The 16,290-nt window shown below is 38.7% G+C and overlaps 1 protein-coding gene across 5 annotated transcripts in view; it reads left to right on the top strand.

Moving 5' to 3' along the window:
* Positions 1–11,981, top strand: part of ADGRG2 (adhesion G protein-coupled receptor G2) — a 105,668-nt gene extending 93,687 nt beyond the window's left edge. For all 5 annotated transcript variants that reach the window (XM_084869486.1, XM_084869482.1, XM_084869483.1 and 2 more), the window contains 6 exons: positions 191–459; positions 1,288–1,387; positions 1,950–2,233; positions 4,511–4,612; positions 6,211–6,363; positions 10,197–11,981. In XM_084869486.1, the coding sequence (XP_084725612.1) occupies positions 191–459; positions 1,288–1,387; positions 1,950–2,233; positions 4,511–4,612; positions 6,211–6,363; positions 10,197–10,381 (1,093 nt within the window). In that variant the 3' untranslated portion in view covers positions 10,382–11,981. The remainder of the gene's footprint in view (positions 1–190; positions 460–1,287; positions 1,388–1,949; positions 2,234–4,510; positions 4,613–6,210; positions 6,364–10,196) is intronic.
* Positions 11,982–16,290: the final 4,309 nt, after the last annotated feature.

Genomic DNA, 16,290 nt, shown 5'->3' on the forward strand with positions numbered 1-16,290 from the left:
TAAGGTTTGACACTATCCACAGCTTCAAGCATGCACTGCGAGGGAGGGGTGGTCTTAGAACATATTCATGTTAGGTAAGGAGGGACTATTATAGAGGTTTACTAAAGAATAAAATTAAATTGCCTAAAACTCATATATGGACGCACAAGGAGAATGGGATGCTAATTCTTTTATTGTCCTTTCCTTTTAGAAAGATCCGAAGGGATTATCCTTCCAAAATTCTCATCCAGCTTTGTGCAGCTCTGCTCCTGCTGAACCTGGTTTTTCTCTTGGACTCATGGGTTGCTTTGTATGACTGGCGAGGCCTCTGCATCTCGGCAGCTGTATTTTTGCATTATTTTCTCTTGGTCTCATTTACATGGATGGGCCTAGAAGCATTCCATATGTATCTGGCCCTTGTCAAAGTGTTTAATACTTACATCCGAAAATACATCCTTAAATTCTGCATCGTCGGTTGGGGTACGTATCATTTGCTTATACATTACCTTGGCTTTCTCTGCTTCTTCTTCAGTGTTGTGATTTTTAATCACACAGAGACTGATGACACAGGTTATACTTGGCAGGCTTCTAAAACAGCTTTCTTCTTCTTATATGTTGCATTGCCCAAAGAGCAATCTTGTCATGTCTCTTTCTAGAACGCCTGTATATTTCCCCTGGATTGTTTATGAACACAAAACTCTTAGGAGGGCTTCCAGTCAAGATGATGGAGTAGGTAAATGGAGCACTCACCTCCTCACATGACATCAAAATTATAACTAAACTACAGAATAGCCATCATTGAGAACCACTTGAAGTCTAGATGAACAGAAGTCCTATAACTAAGGATATAAACCACTGTAGTAGACAAACCCTGAAATCTCAGAAGAAGATAATTTCTCACACATGAACAGTATAGTTAGCAGAATCAGTTAACTTATTTTGTAGTTATTCAGGATCCAGGTCTCTGGAGACTCTGCTCTGTCTCAACACAGGGCTTCCAAAATTGCCCTGAATTTGGGAGAAGAGAGTGGAAGGTGTCACAGGAGGCTTTTATGCAACAGGCCTAGAGGTGGAGTAGATTACTTGTCCATATTCCATAAACCAAGACCTAGTCATGTGGCCACATACATCTAGCTGCAAGGGAGGCTGGGAGATGTCCAGCTGTGTGCCAAGGAGGAAGAGAAACTGGATTTGGTGAACAGTTCACCAGCCCTTTTGCCAGAAGAAAATAAACTGTGATCTCTATTTTTTCTTCTCACCACCTATGGTTATTAGAACTATGTGTGACCAATGTTTCCCATCTTCCAGGAGTACCAGCTGTGATTGTGACCATTGTCCTGACTATATCCCCAGATAACTACGGGCTTGGATCCTATGGGAAATTCCCTAGTGGCTCATCAGATGACTTGTAAGTACAAAGTCCCCAAGGGAATATTTAGTGAAGTGGAAAACAGAATTCCCCAAGAAAGTGGAGGGTCTAATCAGCATATTGACTCCAGCTCTCATGCTAATAAAATCCAGTAATATTTACAGCTACCTTTGAAGATTATATATATATATAAGTTAGATAAACTAGTTAGATAAAACTAGTTGTTTTAAGCATTAAAACAAATTAGGAGGAAGTATTTTGAAAATATTTTTATAAGTCTCTGATAAAAATGACATACCAGTTATGTTAGTAAAAACTCATGAAATAAAATCACGAGGATTTAAAGGGAGCAAAATCCTGAAAGTTATCAAAGAATAATTTTTAAATACTTTCAGCCACCAAGTATCCTAAAATAAATTATTTTAGTTTTTTTTTTCCCCTAGAGTTACAAATGATTGTGGAGAACAGTGGTTTTATCGTGTTCTTTTCTTTTTTACTTGTAGAACTGTTTCAGTAAATTGATATAAATTCATTGCAGCATTTTGAACCACATTTCAGCATGGTAATATGTTTTTTCCTGTTTTCCCCCTCCAAATTACAGTTGCTGGATCAACAGCAATGCTGTATTCTATATTACAGTTGTGGGATATTTCTGTGTAATATTTCTGCTGAATGTCAGCATGTTCATTGTGGTCCTGATTCAACTCTGTCGAATTAAAAAGAAGAAGCAACTGGGAGCCCAGCGAAAAACCAGTATTCAGGACCTGCGGAGCGTTGCAGGCCTTACATTTTTACTGGGAATTACTTGGGGCTTTGCCTTCTTTGCCTGGGGACCAGTTAACATCACCTTCATGTACCTTTTTGCCATCTTTAACACTTTACAAGGTAAGCTCTACCGTACTAAATCTCCACTGAGTGATCACAGCTGAACTTAAAACTATCACTCCTAAAAGAGTATCAACATGGTTTATTTAGTTGCTTAAGATGCATCCTTGAAAGGGCACTTTGAGATCTTTGGAAGAGATGTTCATTCAATTCAACAAGTGGTACTTTCCCCTACCTTTTCCATCATCCCTTCAAAGAGAACACACTGAAGGGAGCCTGCCAGGAACTCTTTCTGAGAGTCAATTACTCTTCCTTCACTTGGTTTCTTACTTTAAAAAAAAAAAAGATGTTTTTTTTTTTTTAATTGAAATAGAACATCCATAGAGAAAACTACACGTGCCATAAATGGTCCTGTAAGGTCTCACCACTCTGACCTCCTTGGGCTGTGTTTGAGAGACAATGATAAATATGGAGTCAATATAGAGACCCAAGTGGCAGCAGCCTGACCCAGTGGCTAACCTGAGACATTGCTCTGCTGGGACACGCAGCAAGAAAGGGTCAGGTTTTGTGTGTCACCTTTACTTAAGAGCTTCCTGTTTGTTAATGAAGCCCAGCTGGAGTCATTTCGAACCCTTTTCGCTATATTCTATGGAAAAGCAAAATACTAATTCTTTTAGACCAGTGTTACAAAAGACTTACCAGCTCTGATTAATTTTTAATGGAAGTACAGTACTTTGGCATTAAAAGCCAAGCAGCCTAATAGGTTTACATTACATAACAATAATCCATATCCCTTGGTTCCCTTTTATTCCAAAACCTCTGTTGGGATGCCTTTTAATTGCATTCTCATTAGCCTGTTTTCGTCTTTTCCTGCTACTTTTAGCTTCCATAGCATTCTCCTATAGTTCTTAGGCAAGAGATCAATTTGTTTGTTTTCAAAGTAAACCCAACCTGAGAATGAATTCAAGTGTCTAACATGCTTGTTGTTTACATACAGTTATGAATTTTAACCTACAACATACCAGTCCCTGAATTGGTATATCTAGATGCTGCACTGCATAGTATTAAATAGAAAAGTTTTATTTGTCAACAATGGCATGCTATAAGTAAGAGATACTTGGAGAGAAAAAAATAAAACAAACAAGAAGTGCTGGCGAGAAGGTGGAGAAAGGGAACTCTAGTACACTGCTGGTGGGAATGCAGCCCGCTGCAATCTACTGTGGAAAAGAGTATTGAGTTTCCTCAAAAAATTAAAAATGGAACTGCTGCCCTGGCCAGTGCCCTCAGTGGTTAGAGTATCAGCCTAGGAAGGGAAACTGAACCTGCCTGTCTCTTCATTTCCACAGAATGTCTTTTCACTAGAATATGAACGGATAGAAGAAATGTACTATTTCATTTATAAAAGGGAACCTAATTGGCAGGGCTTTGGTGTTGATTAAAGGAGAAATAGGTATAGGCTCTGATTTGGGACTTGCCTAACCCCATTTTGATCTCTTTCATACATGCTACTTCTCCCCTAAGGCAACCAAGAGTAGCCACCGAGGGTGGCAAATGAACAAAGGTGTGCATGCAGTATTCAAAATACCAGTCTTTAGAGTGGGCACCTGAAAAGGAACACCTCTTGTTTTTAAATGAAGATTTTTAAAGCAGATAGATTGGGGTTTGGGGAGACGGAGAACTCCAAATTTTCCCCTTCATTCAGCAAATATTTATTGGGGAAAGCATTGAGGAGTCACAGTAACGGGGCTGTGTGGTGAGGCCTGTGATTGCAAAACTAGGACAGAGGTATGTAGGAGGTGGAGCCTGAGGGCCTGTTCAAGACTGGAGTGTTGTTTTCTTCTTAACCGGGACGCCAGTGGAAAGTTTCCTTGAGCAGGTTTCCTTGAGAGGAAGAGGGGGAAGACCTGGCGAGGGCCTGAAAGGAGGAGCAAGGGATCTGAGACCTATGGTGAAGACAGAGCTTGGAAGCCAATTATAAATATGGAGGAGCTGGGAGGTAGGAGCTTAGGTCTGAGCAGGCATTCGAGTGGATAGCTTGTACTTCCAAAGACAGGGAAGGCCACAGATAGAATGTGAGAAGAGACAGCGAGCTTAATATTAGAAATACAGAATCACCATTCATTTTATAAATATATTTAATCATACATAGAAAGTGTCCCAGGGTGCTTTTTGATAAGCAAACTTATCCAAGACTTTAATTTTTTTTTCCAATTTGTAAATTTCACTTTGCCTATATCTTTGCCAAAGATTTTATCTTTTGGGCAAAGGAAGCTCGTGACATTAAGGTCATAATTTGGAATTTATTGTGTTATGGGTCTTCTCCCCCCACCCCCACAGGATTCTTCATCTTCATCTTTTACTGTGTAGCAAAAGAGAACGTGAGAAAGCAATGGAGGCGGTATCTTTGTTGTGGAAAGTTACGGCTGGCTGAAAATTCTGGTAATGATTTACTTTTCTTTTTATCCTTCTAAATTTTGAGGGAAAAAATATATAAGATTCAAAGCAATATATGCCAAAGGGTTATCGGATATGGAAAGCAATGAATGGAACATGCACAATAAAAAATACTGATTGTGCACATTAGAGGTAAAAAAAAAAACCTAAAGAATTAAAAAATAATAATTATTCATATCTGGGAACTTAGTGAGCAATAGAATTAATGTCTGGCTTCTTGACTGAAACAACAGTGAACATGTTAGAATTTATTTCCTTTTGAGCTAATGTTTCCCATTTACTCAAACTAATTTTTAATATTTACCTTCATAACTTTTTAAATCTTGACTCAACCTTGTATATAAACTTTCATACATTTGGTTGTTTGGTTATAGCATACATTTGGTTATTTTGAAGTTATAATATTTCAGGTCCTGTTGGCTTGTGGAGCAAATAGGTCATTTTTAGGAAAATAAGAAAAATTAAGTACTGTCTGAAAACTAAATTCCTTTCGCATGATTACCACCCATGAATACAACCTTTGTCTAACTGCAAAATCCGGTTGCACAAGATCTATATTTAGAAAATAACAGTAAATGTAATTTAGTCATTTGCATGGATTTAAGAACCATGAGTCATCACAACATGGTCAATATGTTCTTACGACAGTCCTTGGCTCTGAAGTACTACCTAATTCAGTGGATATACATTGAGTGGCCTGATTATTATGATCTCTGAATGCATAATAATCTGGCCACTCAGTATATATCCTTTATAATAAAAGGCTAATATGCAAATTGTCCACTCAACCAGGAGTTTGACTAGTTGGCAGGCCGGCCAACTGCCCATGTCCTCTCCCCCTGGCCAGGCTGGCAGGATCCCACCCATGCACGAATTCATGCACTGGGCCTCTATTATATATACTGAGTGGCCAGATTATTATGCTTTCAGAGATCATAATAATCTGGCCACTCAGTGTATATAGACATAATCAAATTAACTTGGCCTTTAGTTCCATGAGAATATGTTACTTTTAACCAGGTAGTCATTTAAAGGACAAATATATATAGCCTCAAATGAAAATACAGTGGTGCCTCACACAACGAACTTAATTCGTTCCAGGAGCAAGCTTGTTATGTGAAAAGTTCGTTATGTGAAACGCGTTTTCCCATAACAATACATGTTAAAAAAAAATAATTCATTCTGTAGCATAAAATATGCTAAGATGACATAAAAAAAATATGCTAAGATGACATATTTTTATTTAGATACATTTAAAAACATAATTTTTTAAAAAAAAACACACATTTTTTTAATTTTAAGACAGACTAAGTAGAGTCTACCGAATCTTGCACATCTTCATCCATTTTCTGCTTTTTGGCCGATGGTTTCATGAAAAACCTGTCCAAAGTTCGCTGTGCGAGGCGTTCGTTATGCGAGGCACCACTGTACATGTTATCACACCAACTTGTGAACTATATGACTTCTTTATAAGATCTGGAAGTGGGAGATCAGTCGCTAGAACAAGTTACACTGTGATTTGTCTCTTGCCTTTGAGTTTCAACATTCCGCCCTGTTTTTCTGTAATGCTTATTCTACTACAGACTGGAGTAAAACGGCTACTAATGGTTTAAAGAAGCAGACTGTAAACCAAGGCGTGTCCAGCTCTTCAAATTCCCTACAGTCAAATAGTAACTCCACCCACTCCACCACTCTGCTAGTGAATAATGATTGCTCAGGACTTGTGAGCGGGAATGGTATGTATTTCTCAATACAGTATTTCTCAAGCTAGTGTTTATTTTATTAAAGTATTATTATCTTATAATGACATTTTTGCTAAGCAAAGCAAGCAAGTACATATATGGCAAGTGAGTCAAAGTGTGGTTACCTTATAAAATAGAAAGATTATTCATCCAAATGTATTCACTTTAGAGCCAATACTTGGACATCTGGTTGTTGTTTTTTTTAAGATTCAGTTTTTTTATGATGGGAATTAATGACAAACCTAAAAGTTTTAACATTGGAAATCCTGATATAAGTATTACCCAAAGACTTCTGTGTTAAATCTGAGCAAGCAGTACCTAAGATAATTGATAAAATTATATCAATTTTACTTTATCTATAGTCATACACATCTTTGACCCTTTTAAACCTTCCTATTTTTCACTTGTCATGTTTGTTCATTATTTTCCACAGTGTAGCTGCCTTGGGACAGTGCCCAAATCCCCATAAATATATCAAATACTATAACCAGTATTGGTGACATACATTGTCACCACATGAGTCATTACAACATGGTCAATAATGAACAGATTATTGCTGCTGCACCTGGCTTACTCACTAATTCTGACACTTCTAGATAAAACTTCCATTACATTTTCGTCCTTTCATAAGAGTGTATTGTTTATTATTCATAAAAGCTTGTCTTTGGCTTCTTAATATATCTTCTGCATTTTTATAATAACTTAAATGATGCTTATATACTTTCTCCTTCCCTGGAGATTTTGCCTTTATTCATTGTTTTAGGATATTAGTTATTTTCATGATGAATTCAAATAAATTTGTAAGTTCATACATACACCTACCAAATAGTTTTCCAACCTCCCCGAAGATGCCTCTAAGGTAGAGGTGTTGAACTCAATCAGAGAAGGGGCCAAAATCTAAAATCCAGCCTAAATCGTGGGCCGAATGGTTTACTGAACAGTCATAAACTGACAATGTCATAAACTGACAGCGGAGTGCAGTGATGACAGCGCGGTGCGGGCCACATTGCAAGGCCTGGCGGGCTGGATTTGGCCCGCGGGCCTTGTGTTTGACACATGTGCTCTAAGGTGAGGTTTCTCAACCTTGGCACAATTGACATTAGGAGCTAGTTAAGTCCTTGTTGCGGTGGACTCAACCTGTGCATTCTGGGATATCTACCAACATCTCTGGCTCCATCCAACCAATACCAATAGAACCCTCCCCATTCACCCCTAGTTATGACAATTAAAAATGTCTTTAGCCAAAACCAGTTTGGCTCAGTGGATAGAGCGTCAGTCTGTGGACTGAGGGGTCCCAGATTCAATCCCGATCAAGGACATGTACCTTGGTTGTGGGCACATCCCTGGTAGGGGGTATGCAGGAGGCAGCTGTCGATGTCTGTCTCTCATCAATGTTTCTAGCTCTCTATCCCTCTCCCTCCCTCTCTGTAAAAAATCAATAAAATATATATATATTAAAAAATGTCTTTAGACATTGGGAAATGTCCTCTGTGTAGGGTGGGCCAGTGACAATGCTGATTCATAAGTTATTATGACAAAGCAAGTTTAAAGTAGACAAATCAGAGGTGCGAGGTGAATCAAGAATTACAACATATCAGTAAAGCCTTCTTCAGTGTTTCCCAAAGTGTGGAACGCGTACCCCCAGGGGTTCGGGAAGAGTTTGGTGGGGGTATGCATTGCACCGGAGTTTGGTGGGGATATGCACTGCACCGTGCTTAGCTGCGCCTAATTCTTCGTTCTCATGTGTACGAGGGGTACTCAGCGTTACGAAAATTATAGAAGGGGTGTACATATGTCAAAAGTTTGGGAAACACTGGCTTAGATAGAAGTGCTAGGGGCTCTTAAAAGCCAGAATTTTGCATATTCTAGAAGCGCTGACATGAAGCCTCATTTGCCTAGCCCAGTGGTCGGCAAACTGCGGGGGTTTGCCGCTCTGTTGACTAATGAGTTTGCCGACTACTGACCTAGACTCTCAATTCCAATAATTACAGGCTGTTGTTGTTCCTTGTGATTAAGCCCCTATCTCAGTGGTCAGCAAATGTTGCCATCAATATGTTGCCATCCTTCAGGGAAGCAGCAGAGTTTGCACAGCTGTCTGACATTGCTGATTTGGCACAGCTATTTTTGATGCCTGATAATAAGAATGAGGTTGCATTTTAGGCCAACAAAATGGCCAAGTGTTTAATACCACATAAAATGCATGTCAGATAGATATCCCCGACTCCTCAATCTGCACATCAGGATCTGGAATGGGCAAGGGATGGAATTTGCAAAAATTCTGGAAATGTAATGCTTTATTATACCAGGTAAAATTGTTCCTACACCAAAATGTCCTCAAATCAAAATGCTTAAATCAAGACAGCTGCCTCAGCTATGTCAGAGATGGAGCTGTGTTAACAATATTTATCACGTAGTTTGTGTGAATATTACATATTTCAGTTACTGGCTGGCTTAAAGGTTTGTGTACCAATAGCCCTCTCACTTGATACATGGGGCCACAAGCTCAGTTTGGAAGAAACATCACGTGTTGACTCCATCACTTCTGAGCCATTTAACCTTAAGCAAAGCACTTAAATTTTAAAACCTTAGTTTCATCATCACCTTGAGATGGAGATAATAATTGCAGTATCAGGTAGGGTAATAAATGACATAATACTTCTAAAGTTCTCAGCACTGTTATCATTATTATAGTTATGGCATGAACAAATTGGCTTATTATTCAGCTTTCCACATTGCCTTCTAACTAGAGGCCTGGTGCACGAAATTCATGCACTCAGGGGTGGTCCCTAAGCCTGGCCTGTGCCCTCTTCTAGTCTGGGACCCCTTGGGGGGGGGGGGTCCCACTGACAGCTTAATACTGCTCAGCCTAAAATGCTATAAAGTAGGGGTGTCGAACTCAATCAGAGAAGGGGCCAAAATCTAAAATCCAGCCTAAATCGCGGGCCGAATGGTTTACTGAACAGTCATAAACTGACAATGTCATAAACTGACAGCGGAGTGCAGTGATGACAGCGCGGTGCGGGCCACATTGCAAGGCCTGGCGGGCTGGATTTGGCCCGCGGGCCTTGTGTTTGACACATGTGCTATAAAGTAACCAGAGAGTCTCAGCTGCTGTGCATGTCCCCTTGCCCACCCCACCCAACACACACACACACACACACACACACACACACACACACACACACACTTCAGGGTCATCCTGGAGTCAAGGAGGCCCAGGTCCAAACCACAGTTTCTGCATGCCCAGCAGCTCCCTGGCCTAGACTCTATTGTAGGAATTGGTTTCCCCTTGGGAAGCAAGCCTATCCTGATCCAGTCAGAGGGACTGGTTTACTAGTAGTTTACAAGAAATGATTTTTTTTTTCTTGTCATAACTGTTGTTGCTCTGGATTTCTCTGGTACAAAGTTTTATTTTATAGGATGCTTAGGGAACCAAGAACCTTGTAAGAGGACATATGGGCATCTCTGTTAACCTTAGCCTTTTGGGGTAGATCAGACTATCATATTAGGTTATATTAAATATGGGCTACCACTTGAAGAAGTCAATATACTAGTATGTTCAACCAGAGTTAGGAAATGGGCCCTTTAAAATCAAATATATTGTTTTGCTCCATATTTTGAGCATTGCATTTTTAAAAACAGTCATAGAGGAAACATTCTCCAATTTGTTTTGCTTACTTTGAGTGGCCTTTGGGAAGGAATGAAAGTAAATAAAATAATATATCATGAGCATTTTAAAACATAATAAAGTGATGTTGGAGATTGTGTATTTTTAAAATGCTTTCTGTGGATACTTCATGACACCAATTTTGTTTTCCATCACATAGGGAATGTTCCTACAGAGAAGAATGGTGTTTCTTTCAGTGTTCAGAATGGAGATGTGTGCCTTCATGATTTCACTGGAAAACAGCACATGTTTAATGAGAAAGAAGATTCCTGTAATGGTAAAAGTCGCATCGCTCTCAGAAGGACTTCAAAACGAGGAAGCTTACACTTTATTGAGCAAATGTGATTCCTTTCTCTGAAATCAAAGCATGACGCTTGATAGTGTGAAAATGTCCATTTTTACCTTTTCCACAATGTGAGATGTACGAAAATCAATTCATTTTATACTCAGCAACTTCTGGAGGAGCATAAGCTAAGTGAGGGCAGTGGTTACAATTGGAAGAGAAAGCCAAGACATTCTGAGACATTTGCAACTTGGTTTCTATCCTTCATTTTAAAAGAAGATTGGTTTTAAACAACTTCCTAAAGATTTCTTTAAAGAAAATATAAGTAGTTCATTTCCAGCCACCTTTTAAAGAGGTTGTGTTATCTTTGATAACATCATATAAAGCAACTGTTGACGTCAGCCTGTTGGTGAGTTTAATTGTGAATGCTTTTGTTGTAAATACTAAGCTAAATTCTAGTGACTCACACATCAGCAATATTACTTCTTCATTTTTTTGTATTTATTTTCTAGTGTGTAAATTTATTTCTTTGTAGAATCATGGTTGTGTTGTTGTGTCTAATGTGATAACTAAAAAAAAAAAAGTCTTGCTGGTTCACTGAGTTGGAAAACTCCTTTTGGAGATTACATGGGATGTGAAACACAGAAACTTCATTCAAATCAAGAAATAATGATGCCAGCCAAACTGGAAAAAAATGTAAGCAGATGATGGCACAATTAGCTTATACAATGCCTTTGAGCAAGTTAAAAAAAAAAAAAGGAAAAAAAAGGTACCCCACTAGACAGACACAGCCCCATGGGCTCATGGTTTGGCAGAGTGGGAGCCATATTTTAGCCCCACTCATCCACTAGGGTGCACCCTTGTACAGAGTGTAAATTGTATACACCAGGAAACATGGCATCCGATACCCATCTCCTGGCCTTATCCCTAATCATTAAATTATGGAATCTGCACCAAGATGTTTAGTTTAATGCCATGGCCACAGAGAGGGATGGAAGTATAGTCTAGAGTAGACCATATGTCAGCAAAATCGTGAATGGGGAGGAGATACATACACTGCCTCTTTCTCAAATCCCCAGAGCCTTTCAGAAAAGGGGAGTAGCATAAGGATTACTTTTTAAAGGAGATGTATATAAAGAAAAAAAAATCATATTGCTGTTCTTTAAAAAGCAATTGCATGGTACTTTGTTGATTGTTATGACTGGTACACTGTGGCCCAGCCAGAGCTATAGTTATTTTTTAATAAGAGCTCTAGTCTCAAAGAGTGTATAGTGACAAGGGGGACTAGCTATTGGGAATGGTGAACTGTCCTGCAATGCTTTTATTTTCATATGTATCAAACCCTATTGCTCCTAGTTATAGTCTATCGTGCTTCCCACCTACAGCTGTGTGAGCAGTGTCTCAAGTGTGTTCTTGTTCAGAGCATTTCACAACTCTTTAGTTAATCAAAACCTTTCAGTTGAGTCTTTCACTAAGGTTCCCTCGCATATATTTCAAGTGAATGTTGTATCCCAGATTAACCACCGCAATAGTGTAATATACTTCTATGAGTACTGATTTGCCTTTGCAATATTTCTTTGCCAATTTATTTAATTGTCTTGTATTTATATGTTAAAATTGACCAAAATATTAAATTGACAAAATAAATTTGCAACCTGGCTAGCATGACTCAGTGGTTGAGTGTCGACCTAAGAACCAGGAGGTCATGATTCAATTCCCAGTCAGGGCCCATGCCCGGGGCTGCAGGCTGGATCATCAGTGGGGGGCATGCAGGAGGCAGCGGATTAATGATTCTCTCTCATCACTGACATTTCTATCTCTCTCTCCCTCTCCCTTCCTTTCTGAAACCAATAAAAATACATTTAAACCATAAATTTGCAGTTAACTCTTTTAAGTTTGAAAGAGAAAACATTTTAGGTCCTTTCCCTGGAGATGTGACATGGAAGTAGAAGGACAGCCCAGATTAAGATGACCTTAAGATTGGCAAACAACAGGCACACTGCGACTTCGAAGTTAGAGCAAGGTTTAATCTGTCTCAAGAGAATCACTTTCTGATTTCTCTTTTTTTCCTCTTATTCTTTCAAGCTTATCTCTTTAGCACAGTGGTTCTCAACCTTTCTATTTGGCCCAGCCGGAGCTACAGTTATTTTTTAATAAGAGCTCTAGTCTCAAAGAGTGTATAGTGACAAGGGGGAATAACTATTGGGAATGTGAACTATCCTGCAATTTATATAACTGTAATTTCGCAACCCACAGGTTGAGAACCGCTAGCAGGGTCGCCTAAGACCATTGGAAAACACAGATGTTTACATTACGATTCATAACAGTAGCAAAATTACAGTTATGAAGTAGCAACGAAAATAATTTTATGGTCGGGGGTCACCACAACACGAGGAACTGTATTAAAGGGTCTCAGCATTAGCATGTTGCCATTGGCCCACATGGCCAACATGGTGAGACACTCTAGATTTGAGGGGTAAGGTCTCAGAAACCAAATATGAAGCAGATTATGAAGCCAAAGTATACACAGCAGGATGCACAGTGTCTGGTGTCCTTTAGGTCCCACCCCCTTATTTTTCCTGTTTTGTGTCCTTAAGTCAAATTGTCTTGTCTGTTTGTTTTACTTCAGACTAATAAGGGGTGGGACAGAGAATATTCCTGAGAAGCATCTTCCTTTGGGTTTAAAATTGGTCCCACAATCTGAGACTCTACTGAAGGAGATAGAGGTGGTGCCAATACAAGGAGGTGAGGAGTGTCACAGGAGTGGCCAGTATTTGAAATATTTCCTCAGAACATTCAATAAGTTTTTCCCCCAAACACACTGCAATCATTAATTTCTAAAGTAATTCTATTAACTTCAATGAGCAGCTCTCGGCAGCAATGGTGAAATGGCTTCATTTGCGATACTTGGTTGTGTCTAATGAGGTTACCCAGGAGACAGGTTATTTTGTTGAAGGCCATTTTGAAGAGAGCTAATTTACTAAAAGGGCGCTTTAACAAGTGGAGTTGTATGTTGTCATTTTGTCTCCATAACAGCATTTTAAAGACTATTCAGTTTACCCCTGCCTCAGCTCCTTGCTGCTATGGTTGGAGTCTGAATGATAATAAAAGGGAAAATCTCATCATATGAACATAACTTTGAACAGGAAGAATTCTTATCAGTATTTTCTTTTTACCCCAATCCTAGGTACAGTATCAAAAAGCTAAGGCAGACAAAAATTGAACACATTGCTTGAGAATATGTTCTTTTAAATACATATATTCTTCACCATGAAGAAATCTTATGCTCCCCGATGTTTCCTCTCTTTACTTCTCAACCTCAAACTAGCTATAGGAAGCTGGAGCAGTGATGAAAAGCAAAATTATTTCCAGTCAATTAAAGTTAAAGTGCCATCGAAATAACTAAATTTAGCTAATTGTCTATTTTCAGCAAATTGGTTTAGAATGGACCCTCTCCTCTGTGTCAGAGATGGAATGCCTTTCTTTAAAGTCAAAGATTTGAACCCACTTATTGGTTTCTGTTTTGGATGCTGACATGTGGTTCTCTGGGGACTTCCTTGGCTGAAGTCCCTGTGGCAAGACAATGGGTAGATACTCTGACTGGAATTGGAGAAATCAGACATGCTGTTACTCCGGGATCCAGTTCTGGGGTTTCACCTTTATGAAGATCATGAACCAGCTACAGAAACAACATACCCCATCACATTCCATATTTGATTTCTGACAAAAATTTGAGAAATGATCAAGAAACAGGTTTCCATTGGATCCCAACCAGAAAAAGGCTTGATGGGTATGGGGACCAAGAGGTAGAGGTTTTATATCTCAGGGACACAAGGATACTAAAACATGTCTCGTTTTTATATAGCACAGCTTCTAGTCCAAAGCGAATCTAGTCACTAAAATTCACTTGAAAATTTAAAAGTTACAGTGGTGCCTCGCATAACGAACGCCTCGCACAGCGAACTTTGGACAGGTTTTTCATGAAACCATCGGCCAAAAAGCAGAAAATGGATGAAGATGTGCAAGATTCGGTAGACTCTACTTAGTCTGTCTTAAAATTAAAAAAATGTGTGTTTTTTTTAAAAAAAATTATGTTTTTAGATGTATCTAAATAAAAATATGTCATCTTAGCATATTTTTTTTTATGTCATCTTAGCATATTTTATGCTACAGAACGAATTATTTTTTTTAACACGTATTGTTATGGGAAAACGCGTTTCACATAACGAACTTTTCGCATAACAAGCTTTCTCCTGGAACGAATTAAGTTCGTTGTGAGGCACCACTGTAATAAGTAATAGTCTTCCTTCTTTGTTTTATTCCTGAATTTCAAGCTGATTGAAAAATATAGCTCATATGATAATATACATTGACACATAGACCAAAGCCTAAGAATGTAGGCTGGGTATATACCAAAAAGGGTGTATATGTGTAAAAAATGAGATCAGGAAATGAAAATGTTTCTATACTGGATGGAAATGCCAGGTAATAAGCAAAGGTCATCAGTTATTTATTATGGCTGCAAAATGAACTCTTGAAGAAGCACACAATGTGAGTAAAGCAGTAATGAAAAGAAGCAATGATCCCAGCTCTTAGATGCAGAAGAATATATGAGAGTTCTAGTAAGTATACATATTCAGATTACAAAAGAGGTTTAATTGGCGATAACTTAACGTCTAGTTTTATTTACCCCTAGACTCATGGTTGACAAGCTGCGGCTCTTTGGCCCCTTGAGTGTGGCTCTTCCACAAAATACCACGGCCTGGGCGAGTCTATTTTGAAGAAGTGGCGTTAGAAGACGTTTAAGTTTAGAAAAGTTGGCTCTCCAAAGAAATTTCAATCATTGTACTGTTGATATTTGGCTCTGTTGACTAATGAGTTTGCCAACCTCTGCCCTAGACCATAGTAAATTCTGCTTGGAGGTACATCACATGAATTGCTGAATAATTTAAGAAAGTTATCCAATAGACCTGGAGAACATTATGCTAAGTGAAATAAGTCAGTCAGGGAAAGATAAATATCACATGATCTCACTCATTTGTGGAATATAATGAACAACATAAACTGATGAACATAAACAGATCCAGAGACAGAGAAGCAGCGATCAGACCATCAAACCTCAGAGGGAAGGCAGGGGAGGGTGGGGGGAAGGAGGAGAGATCAACCAAAGGACTTGCAAGCATGCATATAAACATAACCAATGGACACAGACACTAGGCAGATGAGGGTACGAATTGGGGGGTGGGGGCACTGGGGGATAAGAACACTTATGTAATACCTTAATCAATAAAGAATAAAAAATAAAATAAAAAATTATAAACTGATGAACCAAAAGACAGTAAAGCAACAAGCAGACTATCAAATTATAGCGGGGAGGGTAGGGAGATCTGGGGGAGATAAGAGATCAACCGAAGGACTTGTATACATGCATATAAATACAACCAATGGACACAAAACTCTGGGGAGGGAGGGTATATATGAGAGGAGGCAATGTTAAAATATGTACACAGATAATAAGTTAATAAAATATATATATATTAAAAAAGAAAAAAAATACAAAAATATTTCTATATACACATTTTTAAAAAGTATATAAATTGCTATGTTTATGTAGTCACTTGTGTTTGGGGATGATTTCTGTGATAAGCTTTGAAGGTAGAAATAGAATATATGGAATCTGTATTCAGAATTAGATGCTGCATTGGCAAAATCATGGCTCATCCAGCAAAATTGGAGACACGTGTGTATTGAAGAGAAAGAAGCCATGGTTTTGAGAGAGGAGAGACTAGGGTGGAGTTTAGAAGTTTGGGCAAAGATTATATGGGGGAGGTTTGAGTATCCGTAAAAGGTTTATGAGCTCAAGAACCTCTAGGTCACAAACTTCCCTTGGTGGATCTCCCACTGGCCTGGGAACAATCTGGATAAATAAAGTATAGAAGATCAAGAATTAAAAAAGAAAGTTATCGACAGT

The sequence above is a fragment of the Pipistrellus hanaki genome, assembly GCF_964339955.1.
Source record: "Pipistrellus hanaki genome assembly, chromosome: X".
Classification (NCBI taxonomy): Eukaryota; Metazoa; Chordata; class Mammalia; order Chiroptera; family Vespertilionidae; genus Pipistrellus; species Pipistrellus hanaki.